Source organism: Mya arenaria, chromosome 9 (assembly GCF_026914265.1).
Source record: "Mya arenaria isolate MELC-2E11 chromosome 9, ASM2691426v1".
Classification (NCBI taxonomy): domain Eukaryota; kingdom Metazoa; phylum Mollusca; class Bivalvia; order Myida; family Myidae; genus Mya; species Mya arenaria.
In genome coordinates, this window is record NC_069130.1 from 59,676,797 (window position 1) to 59,700,477 (window position 23,681).

General features: G+C 33.0%; 1 protein-coding gene across 13 annotated transcripts in view; it reads right to left on the minus strand.

Annotated features, from left to right (window-relative positions):
• Positions 1 to 23,681, minus strand: part of LOC128246874 (rho guanine nucleotide exchange factor 5-like) — a 51,683-nt gene that overhangs the window by 18,035 nt on the left and 9,967 nt on the right. For 7 of the 13 annotated variants that reach the window (XM_052965396.1, XM_052965395.1, XM_052965394.1 and 4 more), the window contains exons 2-9: positions 17,093 to 19,349; positions 13,303 to 13,357; positions 7,226 to 7,268; positions 6,032 to 6,753; positions 3,644 to 3,822; positions 3,179 to 3,247; positions 2,580 to 2,649; positions 1,559 to 1,573 (exon numbers count right to left, since the gene is read on the minus strand). In XM_052965396.1, coding sequence (XP_052821356.1) covers positions 1,559 to 1,573; positions 2,580 to 2,649; positions 3,179 to 3,247; positions 3,644 to 3,822; positions 6,032 to 6,753; positions 7,226 to 7,268; positions 13,303 to 13,357; positions 17,093 to 19,259 — 3,320 coding nt within the window. In that variant the 5' untranslated portion in view covers positions 19,260 to 19,349. Of the gene's footprint in view, positions 1 to 1,558; positions 1,574 to 2,579; positions 2,650 to 3,178; positions 3,248 to 3,643; positions 3,823 to 6,031; positions 6,754 to 7,225; positions 7,269 to 13,302; positions 13,358 to 17,092; positions 19,350 to 19,663; positions 19,957 to 20,872; positions 21,026 to 23,681 lie in introns of those variants that run through there. The other 6 variants (XM_052965387.1, XM_052965385.1, XM_052965390.1 and 3 more) reach the window with 6 other exon arrangements.

Here is a 23,681-nt window from a genome sequence, read left to right on the forward strand (position 1 = left end):
CATGAAACTAAGGTGAGCAATATGCTTTACAAAATTTAACATAATGGCCTAAATTACACATTAAGTAAAGGGTTATCTGTAGCTCTGAAATCAGATCATGAATTTTGAGAAATAAAAGTATAGTTTAGCTTGATGGACTAAGAACAGATTTTCAAACATTGCTTATGAAGGTAATAATATAGCTCAAAGAAGACATGACTATGCCCGTGTATGTATATCAGTACATATCAGTACATGTAAACATATACTTTTCAAGGCAAAGAGAGAAACTATTCAGAATAGGTAATGAAGAGTATGTAGAGTAATCATATCTGAACTTGACAACCACAAGCGCTGAATAATACCATAATAATACCATATACGGTAGGTGAAAGCTGTTTAATATGCTGCATGTCAATGCGTATCCTGTAACATTACCTGTATGGTAGTCTATTGTAATTTAATTGGTTTTCACCCTATATGCCCATTATCAACACTGAGTAAAAAAGTCAACAGAATAGAATTATTACCATCCTCTGAATGATGGAAATGCTAAGTTACACACACATAAGCATTCCTGAAAACAAACAGTGCTGATTATATTTGCAACACACACACACGTTAATTGCTAGAACATTAAGTCTACCTACATGTATAACTGAGTGTTAGGGCATTTATTTTCTACATTCATGGTAGCTTAAACTGCCTAGGACAGGGACACTTAAATCAACAAAACTGAAATTAATATTTCAACCGGTTACACAAATAAACACAAGGCACTGTTCACAATGTTTTAATCAAACAGGTAATGATAGTGTAATTTACTTGCAAATGCGGGCAGGGTATATTTTTAAAGTCACAAAATTTAAACGAGAGCTCTCATAAAGAACTTACTAATAAGCCCCGCCTACACATGTGAAGTAAATACGACTATTCAATACAGAAAGCTAAGGTACACAGTACGAGCAGTTTGGATGAAGGCAACTAACATATCTAAGTGATGTACAGTTAGAAAGCTATAATTCTCTGATTATAATGTTGACAGAAATATTAAAACTTGTCCCGGTCATTCTAACAGTAACTTTAACTGTCAGGAAAGTTTACTAACAGAATTGAATGAGACTGTTCGAATGAAATTGAGCACCAGTAACCAACGTTTGTACAGTTTTCACAATCAACTTGAACATTATTAAGTGTTGTGGGCCTTGTGGCATATATCATGTATTGTCAAAGGTAACATATGTACAGTTCAACAAGGAGAATGTTTGGTTTAAAACACTAGACAGATTTAGTCTCATTAGGCAGAAGATTACACCAATATAAACATTATTAAAGTACAACTGATTTTTGCCTACCTACTTTCAACCAAACTAATTCTTCCTGCATTTCTTGGGCTATATGTCTCATGTAAATGTCTGGAACTGGTTTTTTAGTTCTGATGGCAAAAATTAATGGGCCTTTTCAGTGAGAAACAAATTAATGTGCATTGTCTGCCTATAAGCTAATTATTGTACATGTTAGAATGACCTGGGACACAAGACGATAACCATACATAATTTGTCAACCCTCAAGCCCCTACCTTAAACCTCGACCCCTGAAACAAGTTACAACATTCTATATACAACAGCAAAGTACATGAAAAATTAGCTGCTACCTTTCAGAAAAAACATATGTTAACCAGGCAACATAAACCCCTACAGCAAAGTATAGGTCAGCTCATCATAATCCCCTTTAAAAACAAGACCACCACAGGCTGAGGCAAACACTTGTCCGTTGTTTTTCAGTGAAGAGGGATTGGGCTCAACAATGAATAAAGATAGAGTTATGGCCCTTGCTTGGTATTGTGTTATGGCCAAGGCTGTAGTCTTTGCCACTGACAGGGTCATCATATCTGTCCCTATTCCTCAACATATGTCTTCAAAAACCAAATAACCTAATGTAAAACAACACTGACCCATCTCGGAAGATATAGGTTAATTCAACATGGACTCATCATCATGTTAAATCAACATTTATCTTCATACAAAAATTAAAAGATAAAAAACATGGACATTGCAGCAAAACATATGTTAAATAATATAATATGTAGGTATATGTACAAGCAATTGAAATTCAGACCCCCCCCACCCCTCATAAAAAAATATAATGTTGAACAAAGTAGAAACTTTCAGCCAAGTGAGTGTTAACCAGGCAACCTAACCCATTATATTAACAAAATATACATTTCAGAGAATACAGACTGTTTCACAACAAATGTATTAAAACACCGACCCTTTCCAAACATAAATTTTATGAACACAGAACAACCTGAAAAGAACCTACCTTTACTCGTTTATTCAGATCAATATTTTTTGTTAAAACACCAAGACCTCTACTTTTAACAAAATCAACATCATCAGTATCTGGCTTATGATATACCAATAATTTTCAACAAAGTCTACAATGCATCATTCTACAGCAACTGGTGCGTCAGCCAAGCCTTTCCCCAACCCAGATGATGAGGCAATGCATTGAAAAGTGAACCACTCGTGAAAATAGTGAAAAAACCCAACTGTAGCCATGGAAACAAAAAGTAGAATGGAATGTTCTATAGAGCCCACCTGATTTCCTCAGCTAGGGAGTAGTTGTCATCAGGCAGAGGGTCATCCCCCGTGTCCACATAGCTGTCTTCTGGAGAAACAAAGTTTCAAACATAGACACATACTAGGAGATTGGTCTAAAATCATGATTGATCAGGAAAAGTAATCGGTCAAGCAATTTTGATCAATTTTTTTTTCAACTTTTGTGGTATAAAAGCGCAAGAAGCTGCATTTAAATGTTAATATTTACAAAGTATTCAACAATGAATGAACAAGAAAAAAATTCTTATGCTGTATTTTTGTTATTTGAAAGTAAAATTTCAATGATAACTTGAGATTTGTTTATAAACAGACATAAACATATAATAGATATTAAATATGATTAAACTATGAACTTAATAGCTGTGAAATATTCAACATTAACTGACGCGTAGTGTATTGCCATAGGGAATAGTGTTTGACATAACTATAATCTGCTTTTCATGCTTCAAGCCTTTAAGTTTAAGGGCCAACATTCAATTTTGGCTTATTGACTACAATGAAACCATGGTTAAAAGCTTTTTGTAAAAGCATAATTATGAAAGTTAACAACAGATGATCATGTCCATAAGGTCACATACGTTGAAGGAGAGGCGGCTTGGATGTCGGTCTTGGTGGTGGAATTGAATCTGCATCCACATAGCTGCTCGCTGTAATGTAGAAAACATTAATAAAGTCACTCATCTGTTAGCAAACAGCTAATTCTCATAATGTAGCAAACAGCATCTGTTACGCATCTAACAAATAACTGCTTGCCGTTATGTAGCCAACAGCAATTTTGCCACCGAGCAAATAACTGCAATCGAAGTTGCATTTTGCATGACAGATTATTTTATTTTTTGCACACTCTTTTTATCATTAAGTGCAAATTAAGAAATATTATTTAGTTGGTACTACAGTATTAATTTGTAATAAAAGTTAAACAACATTAATTTTAATCAAAATATGAATGCTCAAATTAGAATATGTTGCCTGATAAGGGCTGGCCTGTACAAAGATATGACAATACCCTGATTATTCTAATAAAAATAACACCAAGTTCATACTGGAAGATGTTGAAGACAGATGCCGTTTTGCTACGGGGACAGGCCTGGTAGGAAGGGGCGGGGCTTCTCTGTCTGGTGAGGGTTTTGGACTTGGACTGTCATCCATATACGGGATCTCTGCGTTGTTTATCTTCTGGCTGTGCAGATAGCTGTCCTTGGTCGGGGGCCAGTCGCTTTTCCTGTTATGGAAAATATACATAATAAACTCCCTTACAATGCAAATTGGATTATTTTCTTATTAAGTTACAATTTTTTATTCACTTATCTGCCACTGGTTGAATATTTTTTTATTTTATAAAAACCTAATTGCTAGGTGATATGTAGTGTGGGTGTCCCAAGACAAAACCACTCAACTTCGGAGTTCGAATATTATTTATTTATACGTAGTCGAACGAAACCTAAAACATATAATAAAACATATAAAAGTATACAAGTAGACAAACTCGCATAACCAGTATTCACGCTCTGACGCACTCGGACATAGACGGACATTGACGGACATAGACGGACATTGACGGACATAGACGGACAGTAACGCACAGAGGACAATAACTACGTAGCACAACACTAAACACGACGATACACAAACAATACAAAACGATATACGATATAGAACCATACCAAACACACAAACTAATAAAATACTGAAATATGCACCTTGCTACATACTCCCCCTCCTAGTTGGAATGTACCCTACATTCAGGAAACATACTTTCCGGGTACAGAGAGTAAATAACTTTATCTCAAGGAAATGAAATATGATAGATATCAATATTAAGTGTCAACGATAGTGTATTCAAATAATATTACGAGAAGAATAAAATCTCATAATGTATAGCAAAGGCTTAAGTATTGTATATAAAACATGAGACAAAGGATGTGGCAAATACAATAGAGTATATCTCAAACAGATACAGCTGTTAATACATATATGTCACAAAGGGCAGCAGTCGCTTCGCAATGAAAATGCCTGTAACGCAATATGAATATTATAATGAGTAAAACCATAGTACACTGCGCTATAATAATAAAACTACTAATATTGTTGTGAAAACTACCTGAAATGCTATAATGAGAGCAGTACAACTCATAGCCAATAAGATGGATTAATTGAGAAGGAATTCCACATGAAAGTGTAACCAGTACGGAGATAAGGCTTCTTAATTCATCTTCATATAGGATCTTCTAGTTCTAGTTCACATACACTTCATATGAAATATTTTCTTTGTTATATATCTGGACATAAACATGTTCAAATTACTGGGGTAATTTACTACTTATCGGTAAATATTTACAGAGAGCAAAGAAATATTGTTTTATGATGTTTATCAAAGGAAGAGAACCTGTTCTAGCCATGAAATTGTGCTATGGTTCTACTTATACCCATGTTAAATTAAAAATCAACATCTTCTATAATTTCTTGCTTTGCAGAAAAAAAAAAGATTTGTATACAGTGTTCTCAATAAGAACCGGCTGCTGGCCAAAGTGGACGGTTCAAATGGCAATTGGGCCGGTTCAAATTTGGAAAACTAAATGAATTTTAAGTAGAATAAGTAGAAGCTGGTCGGTTACTTTACTATTTGAGACGGTTAAACTGAAACTTATTGAGAACCCTGGTATATAAAACTTTGACTCTAATGATCATTTTTTAGACATTTGACTTAAGTTTTTGAAAGCTGGCATTCATGCAAGTTGTGGTATAATTTCACATAACATTGTTTATTTAAATGGCAAGTGATTCAACAAGTTAAGGAGACTGAAGCTTTTCTGGTATTCTGAGGCAATCTAAGTGAGGGGCCGATACTCGAGACTACAGATACTGGTATGCAGTACCCAGAATCTCAAAATTTTCCATGCACAGACTCTAACAACCACTGAGTGTCTACATTCATGCCTCCATCACCGTAGGTATCACATTTAATCATTTAGAAAGCCACTGACAAAAACATAGTTTACATCATCGTTGGATACTCCAAATACAATATTGCGCAGTGCTTCCTTATGTTCCATGGGCAATTTGGCTACAACAAAACTAGTTCTCCTGAAATCTACATAATGTGTACAGTCACTCAGTCTCATCCCATTATGTTTCCCGTAGAAAAAGAATTCTGGCAAAAGCTTGAATTGAACTCCTGATAACTTAAGATTTAGAATTAATCCAGTCACTTAGACCACTCCTCTGCAGACATTAATTGACAGTAGAGGGTTATGTAAGTATTTATATTTAATTGTAACATGTGATTTAATTGGAAGAAGAGTTGTCTCCCCTGCCTCATACATATTCATATTATTGAGATTTTGTCAGTCAATTTTCCGACGGTATGTATGAAGTGTAATGAATAAAAGTACTGTGTATGCCAACAATTTACATATAATACTGAATCTTACCGTTGGTTACCACCAGGGTTTACAGGAATCACTGTGTTTAAATCCAGATGGTTTGAAACCCTATTTCTTGCTGGCAGTGGTGGAGATTTTCTTCCACCCTCCAAATTTGAGCTACTTCTAATGCTATTGTCAGAATGTCCTGAATTCCTTGGACTTCGAGTTGGTGTCTCATATTCATTTTCAGTTTTTATATCTGCACTACTTGTGACCCTTCTTGGGGGCAAAGGAGGTGGAGCCAAAGCTTCGTCTACCTCTTGCTCCTCCTCTGACTTAGTTTTCCTTTGAGACATGTCGTTACCTTCAGTATCTGAGTCAGATCCCAAACTATCACATACTGGGTGGTCTTCAATATTCAAAGCTTCTAAATTTGAGTCTGATTGAGTAGATTTAGCTTTATTTAATCTCTTTAGTTTACTAAAAACACCGCCTGCAGGCAAAGTGGCCGCACCAGTGTTAGGAAGATCAGAAGTGTCCTTAGATTTGCCCTTATACAATTGTTTTATCTTTCCCTTAAATCCTTTCTTTTCTTTCTCCCCTTTTTCTACTTTGCCTTCTTTCTTTTTCTTTTTCTTGTTAATGCTTGACTGGCTTCTAGAGGGAGGTAACTCTGGTGGTGCTTCAACACTGTCAGAGTCACTTATAAGTTGTTCGTCTTCAACATCGTCATCTATAGGCTCGTATATACTGTCAGAGTCACTGTCTATATCGCCCTCTGTGCCAGTCTGAAATGTTAATGAAAAACATCACAATATTATATTACAGTAAAAGGATCACGCTCGCACATAAACATGACAGTAATATATGAGATGGTTATGCCTATAACAAAATTTTGGTTCCTGTTTTAATTTGTTATCCTTGTTATTTAACTTTCAGATGCAAGTCACTTGAGTGACAATAGACTATCACAATGCTTAATTTATGCTATTATTTGTGATTCTACGGAGGCGCCAATTCAAATCTATCTATGTGAATATAACTATTAAAAGGAAGTAATTAATGCCTACAATACATACATTAAACTTGGTCAAAACACAAAAATAAACAAAAAAGGACCATACAATTTTTGGTTACAAGAAGTAATAAAGAAGTAGAATCATTGTTTATGAAATGTTGAATATATTACATGTACATGACAATGAAATAGTTTGAAAAGCAAAGGATCTAATGCAAAAATAATAACACATATATACATACCTGTGTGTCTTGAGACTTTGACTGTTCTTCGCTCGCCTTTCGTCTGTAATCATATTAATAGTTCATTTGAACTATGTATAAATAGTGAGTGGTTATAATACTTATATACTTAGTCAATTCAGTTGAATAGACAAAAAGGTTGATGTACAAAGTCTGAGATCAATTTCGTACAATGTCTGAGATCAATTTCGTACAATGTCTGAGATCAATTTCGTACAATGTCTGAGATCAATTTCCAACAATGTCTGAGATCAATTTCGTACAATGTCTGAGATCAATTTCCAACAATGTCTGAGATCAATTTCCAACAATGTCTGAGATCAATTTCGTACAATGTCTGAGATCAATTTCCAACAATGTCTGGGATCAATTTCGTACAATGTCTGAGATCAATTTCCAACAATGTCTGGGATCAATTTCGTACAATGTCTGAGATCAATTTCGTACAATGTCTGGGATCAATTTCCAACAATGTCTGAGATCAATTTCGTACAATGTCTGAGATCAATTTCCAACAATGTCTGAGATCAATTTCGTACAATGTCTGAGATCAATTTCCAACAATGTCTGAGATCAATTTCCTACAATGTCTGAGATCAATTTCCTACAATGTCTGGGATCAATTTCCTACAATGTCTGAGATCAATTTCGTACAATGTCAGAGATCAATTTCGTACAATGTCTGAGATCAATTTCCAACAATGTCTGGGATCAATTTCGTACAATGTCTGAGATCAATTTCCTACAATGTCTGAGATCAATTTCGTACAATGTCTGAGATCAATTTCGTACAATGTCTGAGATCAATTTCCAACAATGTCTGAGATCAATTTCGTACAATGTCTGAGATCAATTTCGTACAATGTCTGAGATCAATTTCCAACAATGCCTGAGATCAATTTCCAACAATGTCTGAGATCAATTTTGTACAATGTCTGAGATCAATTTCGTACAATGTCTGAGATCAATTTCGTACAATGTCTGAGATCAATTTCGTATTTTTTTGTCTGGGATCAATTTCGTACAATGTCTGAGATCAATTTCGTACAATGTCTGAGATCAATTTCGTACAATGTCTGAGATCAATTTCGTATTTTTTTTGTCTGGGATCAATTTCGTACAATGTCTGAGATCAATTTCCTACAATGTCTGAGATCAATTTCGTACAATGTCTGAGATCAATTTCGTACAATGTCTGAGATCAATTTCGTACAATGTCTGAGATCAATTTCCTACAATGTCTGAGATCAATTTCCAACAATGTCTGAGATCAATTTCGTACAATGTCTGAGATCAATTTCCTACAATGTCTGAGATCAATTTCCAACAATGTCTGGGATCAATTTCGTACAATGTCTGAGATCAATTTCCAACAATGTCTGAGATCAATTTCGTACAATGTCTGAGATCAATTTCCTACAATGTCTGAGATCAATTTCCTACAATGTCTGAGGTAAATTTCGTACGGTGTCTCGAATCAATTTCTTATGATGTCTCAGATCAATTTCTCATTTCAGTTTCTTTAAATATATTTATAAGCATGCATATTTTATGAATAAAAACAATACTTAACCAACAAATGACTCACATTAGGCGTACAAAATATACCATTTTTAAGACTTTCACACTAAAGACTAACTCCTTTTTGTCAAACATGATTTAGTTATTTGTTGTATCTAATTATATAATAATTATTATTTTAAATTTGTAGAAATCCAAAAGCCTTTTTATTATTCCTAACAATCCAAAAGCCTTTTTATTATTCCTAACATGTTCAAAATTAATTCGAGTGTATCTGCATGTTATATTTTCATAATGATCTGTTTTCTAAATATATGATGTTCAAATTGATGGAGGGGTAAAAACCTAATTAGTATATGGCAGATTTCACAAAAAAGGCAATTATTTGGCCCATTTGCTTTCATTTATTGTTATTGCATGTCAACGTCATATATACAGCAATTGCCTTTCCCAACCCAATAAGAACACCTAATAGAAGTGATTTGTATTAAAATAATGAAAATATTGTGTTAAATAAGGTAAAAAAATGTAAAAATATGCCGATATTTAGGACAAAAAAGACAGAAAATCTTCCCGGTACCAATATACCACTTTTTTGAGGATGCTTTTCAGTAACATCTGGTAAGTATTTTATTCTTGTCTGTTGAATAATGTTTGCAAGAAATGTTAATTAAAACAATAATATATCTAAAATGATTGCATTTCGTTCGTAATATACTTAAATTTTCGGTAATTGCGCATGGTGATAACGTTACGGTAATCTGTCCTCGAATTTTTGTGTAACATTAGCAGACATGATCCACTGCTAACTGTTTTAAGCCTAAACACACCTTTATTAAATCACTGAAAACAAAGACTTCGTGTCGGATAAAAACAGTATTGCATGTAACAAGAAATTGGTCATTCCCGATCATAAAGTTTTTTAGGTCTAAAAATGTGTTAATGTTACTCAAAATCGATTCTGTCCCATTTTAGCATGACGATAGCACCTTTTCTATTCGTGAATAATTTACACCGACTGAGGGTTAACATCCGGGTAGCGATTACTTTTATATTGGACTGGTTCACAGTTGACATTGAAATGATAAAAATAGTGGTGAATACCGTTGATAAAAACTTAATCCAAGTTTGGCTCATTCTGTCCTTCGATGTAACGTTAACATTATGTCACGCTAGCATTAAGACAAGCGCTTAATAAAGCAAGAAAATCGTTGAAATTTGATGACTTTCCCAGAGTCAATTATTCAAACATAACAATGTCGTCTGTAAACTATCGTTTGTAAGTATTCATTCATTAGGTACGTAGTTTATATTGAATTCATACCGCTTTTGTGTTTGATATCGTTATTTATTGGACAGAATTAAGAATTTTTGTGATTATCAATTGACCGTGTTTATCAATCATTTATATAGTTTGTTTTATACTGTATCAAGCTCAAACAGTCTGTGGTAGGTCTGTATTTTAATTTGTTGTGAAACATTTTGTCCAACTGCTAATGTGACATACTGCTAATGTTACTCATTCTGTTTTGTGGTAACACTAGCACATACTCACAATTAGCAATTTATAATATATATGTTTAATATCAAAGGTAATGATAATTGCACCATACTAGAGACATTTATATTACCACAACAAAACATTTATGTTTATAGCTTATCTGATCTGATATAAAAAGAAAACCTATGTTTGCAGAAAACATTTTCTGTCCTGTTGTCCAATTAGGGTTTGTTTCAATAAATTTATTTGAGAAAAACGAAACAATCTTTATTTTTTGTCTGTACAATCTGTTTTATAGATAAATGAACCATTTAGTGCAAGACAAAATACTTCTTTGGATCAAAATATTAAAAAAAAACAAGTTTTTACCATCAATATTGTAACACTAGCACAAATGGTATGGTGATACAAAATTCTTTTTTTTATAAAAATGCATGAATAAATCATTGCAAATGTTCTAAAATATGATAGATAAGAAATTGCTGTAAAAGATTATGTTGAAATTACAAATCTGCAATAAATTTCAAAAATCAATATTCGCCGGGAACTTTTTGGTAACCAAAACGTGAAATCTGCCCTATACAATTATATAGACAACTAATTAGTATGCACTACACTTAAGGAGGTGAACCCTTCACATATCGGTCATTTGGAAAGATCTTATTTTGATAGGTACATGACACATAACATGTATATAAATTAACCTAATTTTCACAGTTTCAGTACAAAAAGTTTTTACTGGATAGAGCTCTTAAAGGCATTGATTTATCTTTTACAAAATATTCAATAATAAGCCTCGATGGTATTTAAATTTGTAAAAATAAAAATCGTGCTTCATAAAATATTTTCATCCACATTGTTAAGTACAGATGTTTTTATGCAACAAACCTGAAATATTATAAACAGGTCAAATAGTGATTTATCATAGGATGCAGGCAAACATACGTGATGTTCGCTTTAAATCACTAAAATCAATCCACTAGTATTTAATATTACTTCCAATCATAACTCGTTAAATCTATCTTTCTTATAAAATATTATTAAAAGACTCGAGATTGCACATAATTGATAAATAAATTTGAAATGACAATTGAAAGTCATCAATTTACCTGTGATAAAAACTCTTAAACCTAGTAGAAGGCAGCCATTTTGTGTATCCTACAGTCAGCTTAATATAGACACTACAGTCATAAATAAACCTGTGTCACATTATACACACATGCTGGAGTTTACTCCTTTATAGTATACCAATACTCATTAAACATACCTAGGTTATGGCGCACTATATCCTGGACTGTGTGACAAGACAGTCAAAACTTATATAACCTTTTTGCCTTAAAAGGATGTTCCCACTGACTGCAGAGTATAAAGTATAAAGTTTCTGGTCTGATTCAGAATAATCTTATCTGTCAGGGCTCACTCAGTAATGTCACCCTAATGTCCAAATGTAAACACAATGTTCAATACAGTCCGACTTAATCACTGGAGTTTGATACAAATAATCCTTCACAAATGGACTTGTAAATTCTATATTTAGTACTACATATTATATTGAAAGTTGTAAATTTATGGCATTTATAGCTCAAGCAAGACCTGATAATCATTTTTCATCACATTTGAATTTCAAGCTCTATTTATTTGACCTTATTTTTGCCAATATTTTACATCCAGTTATCAGATGTAAGACTAACATTAAAGGCAATTTCAGCGCTAAGAGACTTGAATGTGCTTGCAATAAAAAACACTTTTTAAGTTTTAAAAAGTTATGTAAGATGTTCCTGTTGGTAATGAATAGGATCACGGCTTTGTTTGCAGCTTGATCAGGTCATTCTGGTATTGTTGTGGTGAGGATGACGAAAGTTAATATTGATGACAATGATGATGAAAGATGCTAATGCTGATGAAGATGATGATTCTGCTGCTGCTGCTGATGATGATGAAGTTGCTATTAATGATGATGACGATAATGATGATGATAATGATGATGATGATGATGATGGTGTTGATTTTGATGATGATGATGATAATGGTGATGATGAAAGATGCTGATGATGATGAAGTTCTTATTAATGATGATGATGATGATGATGATGATGATGATGATGATGATGGTGATGATGATGATGGAGATGATGATGTCTAAGAATTATAATGATAAAATAATGTATATAGTGGTAATAATGATGATAAGTCGTTAGTTAAAGGAGATGAATACCAATGTGATGGTCATGGTGGTTAACTATAATGATACAGATTTATAATAAATTTAAACCATCATTTGAAAGAACCAGATTAATTCTGCCAGAGTTTCCTGAATCAAGACATTTTAAGCCAACAGAAAAAAAAAACACTTTTGTCAGAGCTGGGCAAGTTTCTAATTTTCATTACTGGAAAATTATGCTGTCCAAATAAACATTTCTGGCACAAAAACTGCAAGTCCCAAAAATAATTGATAATAATTGCACAGCTGCAAATCATTTAGAACAATTATAACAATTCTGTGGAATGCAAAACTTGAACATTATCTAAACATTTGAATTTTAAGATGTTCCACCCCTTTCCAATGATCCTGATCTGTGACTTGGAAATATAGAGGATTATTTCTAGTCTTTCCTCCGCATAATCAGTCATATTCCAGTGATAATGTTTTTTTCAAAGCATTTTTGAGAAAAAGTTTATACAAATAATTAAACAATGGTGACTTTGTATCATGCAATTGGAAAAAAGATGATGATGATGATGATGATGATGATGATGATGATGATGATGATGATGATGATGATTCTCATTGTGCTTAAAAATTTACCATTATATGAAGTTTAATTAAATTCCAATGATTAGTTTTCCAGTACTTTAACTCCTCCGGACAAGGAAAGTTGCACCGGCCGACCTACCACAGGGTGACTCCAATATACCCGGCCTTCAAACTTTGTTTGTTTGGGGTAAAATGATAAGACAATTATGTTGCTGTTTTTGTCATTGTTTAACAGTGGCTGAAGCTGAAGTTTAAGTTAATGATACTTTTAAACAGAAGTTATTGTCTTGAACTTCTTACCTTTTTCTGAAGGCCGTGGCTCGTCGGTCCTTGAAGTCCTTCTTGTTGCTCGGATCTGGACGAGAAAATGGCATGGTTACTTCATACAGGTAAATATCCCAATTTGCCTTCATTTACCGCACACAAAAGGTAATGCTTAAATCCACAAAGTATAGGTAGGTTTGCCCACCATTGAAGCACTCAACAGTTCTTGAAATATTTATCTGGCAGAAAATAATTTATTGACTTAGATTAAATGTACATATTTTTGTCATAAATGTTACACTAATGTATACTGGTGTTGATAAATTGGCGTTCGATTGCACAATAAAAACTGCCGATACAGTTATCAGCCACTAATAATCGCAGCACTCAACACTTATTGAAATTTAAAATTTATCCACTTTTTTCAAGTCACAATTTACACATGCTGGTAATTACCAACAATCAAGAAACTGAAAGTGGACTGAAATGTATAAAAATAATGTTCTTATAATATATCACTGTTTTAAATATATATTTTCCATATGACACATCTGATTCACAAAGTCTTGCTTGCAGCAAAGTCGTCATTATTGCCCGTCATCTTGATTGATTCAAAGTTTTCAAAACGCTGTTCTACAGTAGCCATGACGAATTGTGATATTACTTTATCAAGTTGGTTCATAATTCTGCGCATTTTTACATAATTATGCTCTCTTTCTACATTTTAAAGTTTTAAAAGTAACAATGCGTTCTTTATAGTTTCTTACAAAATCTGAACACAAAATTTCTCTTACATTACTATTCCATCAAGATTTTCATCTCTGAATGCAATGCATGGACTGTAAATTATATGATAAATTTGTACTTGAAATAACACAGAATTGTTTGCACTAGAAAGTCTTAAGTTTCGAATTTGCTGTCAACTATAACATTTACAATCAGTCTTGATTTTCAAAAACCATTTTGCACCAGGATGGTAACCCTTGCACTTTAACAATAGAATGCTTCTTTATTTTTAACTCATATTAAACTATTAGGTCTTTAAAACACAGATGAAACATTATGCCTGATCGAATTGATTTTATTTAAAATAAATTAATTTACATCATGGTAAAATACTATAAGCTGTCATATAACTGGTTTGAATGCTTATTGTATACACTGTTATTTTTTACACAATATTTCTATTCTATCCAAAGTTGTTTTGTAAACATATCTTCAATAACATTCCTCCAGAAGAAACAGTGCACATGTATAATTCCACTAGTATTAGTATTTTTCCAAAGTAATTATTATCCTGACAGCCCTAACACTTTCTTTCTCCAAAATATAATTCCCTAGAGAAAAACAAGCACAACTCCCATTCTGAAACACCTTAACATATATTGTTAATATACATACTTCTACAGGGTAATTTAGGCCACAATAAAAACAATGCATCTTGAACTGATCTAGCATCATGTCTTTAGTTTGAACAGTTAAATGAAGGTATGTTATTTGTTTTTAGAGATAACAGGCACATGACCACAGTTTATTGCTAGTTCTGTACACAGAAATTGCTATTTTATTGACACAAATAATTATTATAGGTATATCATCCATGTCAAAGACCTTAAAGGCACATCATCATTCCATGCCTGCAAACTAGTGTTTAAAACATTCAGACCAATAGGTTACATAGTTCATCTAGGTGATTTAAAGGCCCCCCCCCCCCCTTGTCATGGCCATGACACATACAACAGAGCTTCACCCTAGTGCATTAACTCAATAACTGCTTACGAAAATAGAAGCAGATTTTGAGTTATTGCACTAAGGTGACGATTAATTATTAAAGTACTGCCTTACTGTTCCATTTATTTATCTATATACAACACCACAACAGTAAATGTTTTACCTGACCAAAATGTCGATTTTTGCAGTTCCATAATATTCATCCTTATAAGAGCTTAATTACGTTTTGAATCATTCCTATGAAAACTTGTATTCAATGTATATACTCTATTTTCTGTTATATATTTGTTATATATTTACTAATTTTTATACAGAAATGAACGTTAAAGCATTAAAGGACTCCTGAACATTATTACTAACCATATGGACTAAAAGCGAAAAAAGTTGACAAACAGGAGACCTTATGTAAGAAGTGCCCTACAGAACATAAACATAAAGAAATGTAAACAACTTTTGCTCAAATGTTTAAATTCTTGAAATGTTGCAAATTGTGTTTATGTTACATAAACCCTTCTGCAAGGATCTATTTACTGGCATAGTGGATATGGTTCCGCCTGTAAACCTTGAGGCCTGGCTGCCAGCGTATTAATAGAAAATTATTTTGTAACTTTCATTTTTGGGAATATAATTATTTGTTTGTATTGAAATAAGTTTCATATTAAGTTACAAAATATCACATTCATGTCTTTTTTGAATTGTTCAGATATATTTTATACTTCTATAACATCAAAATTGCAGCTACATGTAATGCCATTTTAAAGTTTAGATGACCCTCAATTCTTTATTGTAAAATCAGTATAATGCAACCTCATATAAATCCTACACTAATGTGTCTGGTTCGTTTTTGTTTAAAAACTTAAGTAATTACATGAAGATGCTCTGAACTTGCCATTCCAAAACAAAATTATTTCAAACCCTGCATTTAAATACATTTAATAAAAAGGTTATTGATCAGTAAAAATCAGTATTATATCTTTTAAAGACCTTAAAATAGACTCAACTTACCGTCCTTGTCAGCCATATCTCACGAAGGTTTGAGAGTTGACAATAATATTATAGAGCCAATCAAGTGAAATTGTTAACAGTAATTTAAATTTCACAAGTATTAAAATCCTTTGCAAACCCAGACAAACTTCTGTTAGACACGTGTTTTATCTAAATATCCTGAGTTTGAATCAAGTCATAAACTGTGATACATATAGGCATATTTCAAAGATAGTTTATCTGATCTCCTTTGAACGTTATCAGTGCCATCCTTAATAAAGTGCATAAAAACTTATCATCTATATATATATATACCGTATGCAAAATATATATTTTTTTAAATAGTGAAATAAGATTACAATGATAAGATTTACCCAAAATTCTTAGCCAAATTAATCAGGTTTCTTATAAATAACAATTTCCTTGTGTGCAATATTTATCCAATTAAAAACATTTCTAAATAATGTCATTATAGCCCCTAAATTTAACACTTAATCTTATGTCAATTATTACATGTACACCACCATGTTAAAACCCGTCTCCATATTGAATATATATATTCGCCAAATTTTGCTTTAAACAATTATTGATCGCCCAAGTTGGGTATTTACTCATCTAAGACTTATAAATATTGATATTTGACAATTAAAATTTGAACATTTTCTGGTTTACAAATTTTCTGTCATACTCAGTTATTTGTTAACAAATGCAAAATTCAAAGAGTTAAATCTTTTATGAGTTTACAAAAGAGTGTCTTATGTAAACTGATATCTTTCTGTTTGAGTTAAATTATAAGTCCCAAGTTTGAAGAAATCAAGTTTATATTGAAAAATAATTTCACTGTATAAATATATGCCAAATATTGAATATCTGTACAGACTGACTGTGACATTTCAAGTTAAATTGCAAAATTGCATCATTCGAAGTCCAGCACCCAGTTATACTACTGAGCACCATATTTTCCTATAACATTAAGACTTCAATGGTTCTTAAAAGCTAATTTTAAGACCTTGTTCCTAATCTATCTAAAAAGGGCTGATGTATAAATAGAACAATATATAGAAAAGACAAGTTAATACTCAACTTATGGTATACCTAAAATAGCAATTACCTGACAATGAAAACGATGCCGGAATCTCTTCGTAAATAAGGTCAGCATCACTGCTAATATCTCCTTCATTTGAGAGGTCATCACCGATTGGATATTCAGGGACATTCGGGAAACCCCTCGGAGAACCAATATCTTCGTAATAATCAGCTGATGAGTCGTCTTCAAGGCTGTCAGAGGGGAGGGACTTTGTTCTACGAACAAGGTTTGTTTGAGCTTTTGAACGGGCATCAAGCTCAGTCAGAGCTTTTACTGTTTGAAGCACGTTTCCACGGTCTCTTGGTGAAACAACTTCTTTATTTTCATAAGACTTTTGTCTGCTTACTTCACCTCCTTCAAATGACTGCTTACGCTCAACAAGTCTTTTGTTTACGTTTATATCAACTGCCTTTCTTGGACTTACTTCTGATTGAGATTCTTTTTCCTTCCCTTCAAATCCTTTCTTTAAATCTCTGAATTTGTCAACACTAATTTGCGAATTTTTGGACACTGCAAAATCTTTTCTCTTTAGACCAAAATCTGCTGACTGGGACAAGGGACTATTTGCTCTAGGAGATGGTGTATTCCTTCGCAGCTCAGGTGATCCAAATCTTTCTACACGAGCCTGCATGTTCAAACCATCCATTCTTGTCAAAGAACTATTAGAGCCAGAACTTGATGCTCTACTCAGAGGCCTATGGTTCTGCACTGGAGATTTTCCTTTTGTCTTTTCTTTGAATTCTTCCAAAGAAATCCTACTCTTGTCCATCCACTTGAATTCTCCTTTCACTTTCGGGGATTGTTTACCTTTCTCTGAATCACTACTGAAGGAGCCAGAGTTGCGACTTGTTTTGATCTTCTCCTTATCTAAAGCCAACTGTTCGACAGCAGACAACTTAGGTTTTGAATCATTTCGCACCAACTTGGTAGTGCTGGTTGATTCAGCGTTTGCTCTTGAAGCCAATGTACTTAATTGACTATCACTACGAAAAGTTTTTATTGTACTTGATTCAGTTTTACTGATTAATTTGGAAGCACTTGATTGTTGCGGTTTTCGCAAGTCAGATTTTGGTGTACTCCCCTGATTGTCAGAATTAAGTTTGAACATTTCGTGATTAGACTTTGCAGCGTCAAATTTCTTAATGTTTTCATTAATATCGGTTTTAATTTCTGCTGACTTTGTTTTGTCATCTTTCTCAATGAAGTCAAATTTTGGTGGTTTGTAACCTCTTGGACTTAAATTTGCACTTCCTGCAGATTCGTCTACAGATTGAAAACTAACAGGACTGACAGATCTAAATCCTTTCACTTTAGTTTCATTTTCACTCTTCACTTCATTTCTTACTTTTCCTACTGAACTGTCAGCAAATTTTCCAGTTTTTGTAACACCTGCATCACCAGGATCTTTTGATTTGACATCCACACTACCTTTCCACCCTTTTGCTACTCCGGGGATGTATTTATCCTTTCCAAAGTCTTTTCTTATTGGTGAAGTTGGTTTCGGAGACTGTGACCGTGGGGAACTTGTACCCATTGACACGCTTTCGCCACCACTCTTTTCTTCATTGTTTAGAAGCCCTGGTCGAATTCGTAATTTTGTTAAACCAAATGACAGAAAATTTGCTGCCTGTGTCTTGGTAGCTGGCACTTTAACGTCATCATCGTCATCAGCATTGTGGACTTTCTTTTTAGCAACGGTAGCTTGGTATGTAGTTCCACCACTGTATGTTTTACTTTTTGCAACGGCTACTACAGGTTTACTGCCATCACCCAAAGAACCCAGATTTTCAATCCCCGTTCTGTTCAATTTTGTTCTTAGGGCTTCAAAGGCACTTAGATCTGCTTCAGAAAGCTGTCCACCACTATTTTTAGTTATTTTTGTCGTTGCTGAAGCACTTTTTTTCGAACCAACAATTTGACTAGTATTATCAGTTTTCACAGTTTTTGTATAGCTTGATTTTTGTGTTGATGAACTTGTTTCAGTTACAACTTTGGTACTTTTCTTTGTAAGAATTTCACTGCTTTCTTTGGCTTCTTTATCAGTTTGATCAAACAAAGCTTTCAGGTCTGACACTGGTTTAGTTTTGAAGTCGGACCGCCGGGTTCCTCCTGCAGTGTAACTGGTTTGACCAACAGATTTCTCCCCTGCACCATCCGCCTGTTTCAGTTTTACACCAAATTTTGACGCCATGATGTTTTCAAGAAATCTGGTCTTCAATTTATCCTGACATATATACGTCCATCAGCAACTTTTGTTCTACAGAGAGGTTTGACCATTTTCCTGAAAATAAAAAAAAATTAAACAAATAATAATGCATTGCATGGTATTCCATAATTTTTAATTGTTTTAATAAATATAATTCTGCTTATGTATTGCCGATATTGCCAATAAACTTAAAACTTGTTAACATTGCATATCGCTAATTCCAAAACTCAATTACTATCTGCTTTATTTTAAACACATTATGGACATTAAAGCGTACTATCATGCTTTCACATCTACAGATTTAAAGAATTGTACCAACAAGTTAAACCCTATCAATGATGAAAAACACATTTCACAAATTGTACAAACAAAACTTCTAAATTCCTGACCTCATTTCCATACTGTCAACAAGCAGACAATTATGTTTGTCAAGTTTTTCACAACAATTTAGATAACCTCAACCAGCTTACATGGATAACTAATATTCACCTAGAGCTGTCAGTTATACCATCCATAAATATATTTAATATCCTCATTCAGCAAATACATCCACTGTTTGAATCCGACAGTATTTTGTTTAAATATTTACCAACTGTCCTATTTTTAGAGTCCATAACTAAAGTCTATGTTTTACACAGCTTCGTACTAACTTAAGTGTTTAAAATCCTACCGAACACGACATGTTTTAAAGTTGTAGGTGATTTAAGTTTAATTATTTCACACATCAGTTCTTTCACGCTATTTCTTATAATAATATCAATTGCCAATAGTCCAGTTAAATGTCATAATGTTGTAATGTAGCCAGTGTTACATCAACCAATTATTTATGTCTGACATAACTTTTAGCTTAATCCAATAAACATAAACATTTCTACCTCATTTTGTATATTTTATTTAAAATTTTAAAATTCATAAACATGTACACTTAACTTTTATGCTGGTATTGAAAAAAGTTCAAATTCTAACTTCTATTCACAAATAAAAATAAAAATCATATCAAACTAAATAAATATTTTGGCAGATGATTATAATCTCTTTTCATACAAATTTTATAATCATGCACAGTGCACTTTCAAACATTTAAGTGAAACGAACACCCTTAAAAAAAATCTAGCTCTGTAAAAATTGCAACATGATGTATCGGGCAGCAGTACCAGTGGCTGATAGAATGTTCCCCCAGCTGTTGCAGCCAATTTTTCTATTGTTTGTCTACCATTTTATTGTGTTATCAAGCTTTCTTGGTTTGCTAATTAATCACTTCATTAACTGAAATCAAAGGCAGTCTCTAACATCTTATAACAGGTGGAATTTCCTTGAGAAAGCTTGAATCTTTATTTTCTCTGACATTTTTTTTTCCTACAGCTGATTTTAGAAAGAAGATTCTGAAGTGAAACATCTAATATTAATTTCAATATCAAACGAAAAATAATTAATCAAGTTTATTGCATGTTATCATGATATATTACATAATCAATAAAATTACTTTTCAGTTTGTGCCAAAAATGGAATTTTATATACATTCCTAATAAAGACTATAACAACAGACTAAAATGAACACACTTTTACATGTTTAATTCAGAATACAATTTAATAAATACATTTCTTAAATCCACACAATGAAATGTCATACTCCATTGGTTAATCCACAGACTATAGAAACAATTAGTTATAATATATTTAATAGTTATATGTCCTTGCTATTTCCCTTCTTTGAAGTAATTGGTTATAAACCAAACTTGAAAACCACCCTTTACCACTTGTGCATAATAAACCAGGATATTTGGATCATGATTATCAGTAAGTTTTGCACAATATTGTAACCCTACACCCACCTTGTAATACCAAATATACCAAAACCATATTAAACAATGATACACTCCCACAAAACCAGGATTTTTTGCACACAATGTGAATAAAATAATGCTCCTAGACTGTGTGAACGAAGCAATCCCACTCACATAAATTACACCACAATGGTTGACGGCGCGGTTTGATTCATTTCCTAAGGAATATATTACAAATATATATATAGTATGTTTACACAAGAAAGTTTGCAGTTATTTGCTGGGTTTGAATCATTTCCTACTGAATAATCCAAACAATTTATCTGAAAAAGTGACTGTAGGATGATCCTTCTCCCATTATCTAAGATCTAGCTTAAATATTTAGTGGCTTGTCAAACACGCCCTTGTTAAATTTTGTATGATGATTTGGTTTTTTCTTAAGTCAATTACTATAATGAGAATAAATTAAGACACAATTAACTATTAAGTCATTCTCTGATTTCAATTCACTTCTTCTGGTTTTTAACTGCAGCAGGAAAATTGTAACAACCATGCATGTAAAGAATATGAAATAATCATAATTATATATATAAAAAATATATGACTTTTTGTAAACTAATGGACATGCACTAAAATGTCAATCAAAAAGAAAGTAAAAACCCAAAATGCGTAATACAGTAATATTCAATGATATTTATAAATCATATAAAAAATTAAATAAGAATTTAAATATTCTTTATCTGTCTTTTGAAATACTCTAAATTGAATAATGACCTCATCTTAAGTTTTACCTCACTCAATAACTGCCTGATACATGCACATACATAACAATATCCTCCAGTAATGTAAAAACTGACCATTTCACACTTAGGCTGCACGAATAATGACAAATGTCCATTATATATCACATCATGTTTGGTGTATGACTGCTAACTATACGAACCGTTCAATGATAACAAGTATTTAGGAATGGTAGTTGGCCCAACTGGGAAATTTAATAAAGCCAAAAAAGCTCTTCATTTCCTTATACAGAAGAATTAATAAACTGGACCTCAATAACCAACTTAAACTATTTGATCATACTATTGTTCCTATATTAACTTACTATTGTGAAATTAAAGGATTTGAGATACCAAAATTGATGAAAAACCACATCAAGATTTTTTAAGGGAAATAAGTAATTCAAGGAAAAGTACACCTGCATATATCGATGTTATATGGTGAACGCGGCAGGGAACCTCTTTAATGTTATAAATCTCACAAGAATAATTGCTTTTTGGAGTAAATTAGTACTTTTAAAATTACTATTAGTGAACACTTGTGTGCCTCAATTGTATACCATTCAATAATTGCAACAAAGTTAAGTCTAATTTTTAAATGGCTAAATCATATAGAGTATATTTTTGACTCAACTGGTAATTCAAATTTGTTTGAAAATCAATTAAATGCATGTGAATGTTAAGGTCACAACTAATAAGTATTATGAATATCGAAGGACCAGGACTTACAATTTTGTCAGAAAAAAATAAAGATCGTCCCATAAAGGAAAATTTTACAATACAAAACATTGAACCAGAGCAGTATTTAACTATCATTCCACTTAATCTTGCTTTAAATTTATATAAACTAAGATCAGTAACTTTAAATTTCCAATTGAAACTTTAGCATGACAAGGACTAGAATACCTACGCACAGTCAGGCGGTGTCGGCCGCTCTGTCAATCAGACATTGGTGACTGTGAGCTATCATTACATACTTATGATACTATCATGCAAAAATTTCCACGATCGAAGATTTTTTTTAATTTCATGGTATTTATAATTGGCAGCATCCAAATATGACATAGTTAAGTGAGCTCCTAAACACAGGATGATTAATTGGTCCAAGTTCTCCTAAGACATTTGATGAATCAGGTGAAATTCTAACAATGTAAAATCGAGGACAAAAGAAACGCCCCACTTAGTACAAAGTGAAAACTGAAACTTTGTAAGCTGTATATATTTTAATAATTCTTATTTCATAGGAACGAAAAAATACCAACGAGTATATGCACAATTTATTCGATTTTGTTAACCAGCAATGTTGGTAGATTAAAGACGTCGGAACGGAGGAGGGGTCAAGTTTTTGCATGAACTTTAATAATGAGAATGCAAACCCCCTGTTTGGAGACATTTTCTTACACTGGACTGCATTGATCAACACAAACGTCCAACCACTTGCCGGGAATACTTAGAGCCCATTCCTCACTTAATGCATTGGCAAGCTGACATTACGTGTCCGTGGGGCTGGGTGACTTCATCCTAAACGACGTCCTAAATCATCCATTGCATGTTCAATAGGGTTAAATTCTGGTGACTATGAGGGCCATTCTAGTGTATTAATGTTATTTGTACGTACAATATAAAACGTAAGAAGTCAAGGTGATTCTTGCCGTATGCATATGGGTGATGTTGTGAAGAAAGGTGTGACAATGACATCACATTATTGGAACAACAACACTCAGCCTGGCCACTGTACTTCGTCAATATAATCGTCTGGCGGTCACATTTCCAGAAGTATGACGAGTTCTGCCAAAATCTATGGCTTATGGCAGACCCCACACTACTACACTCCCCTTCGGTAT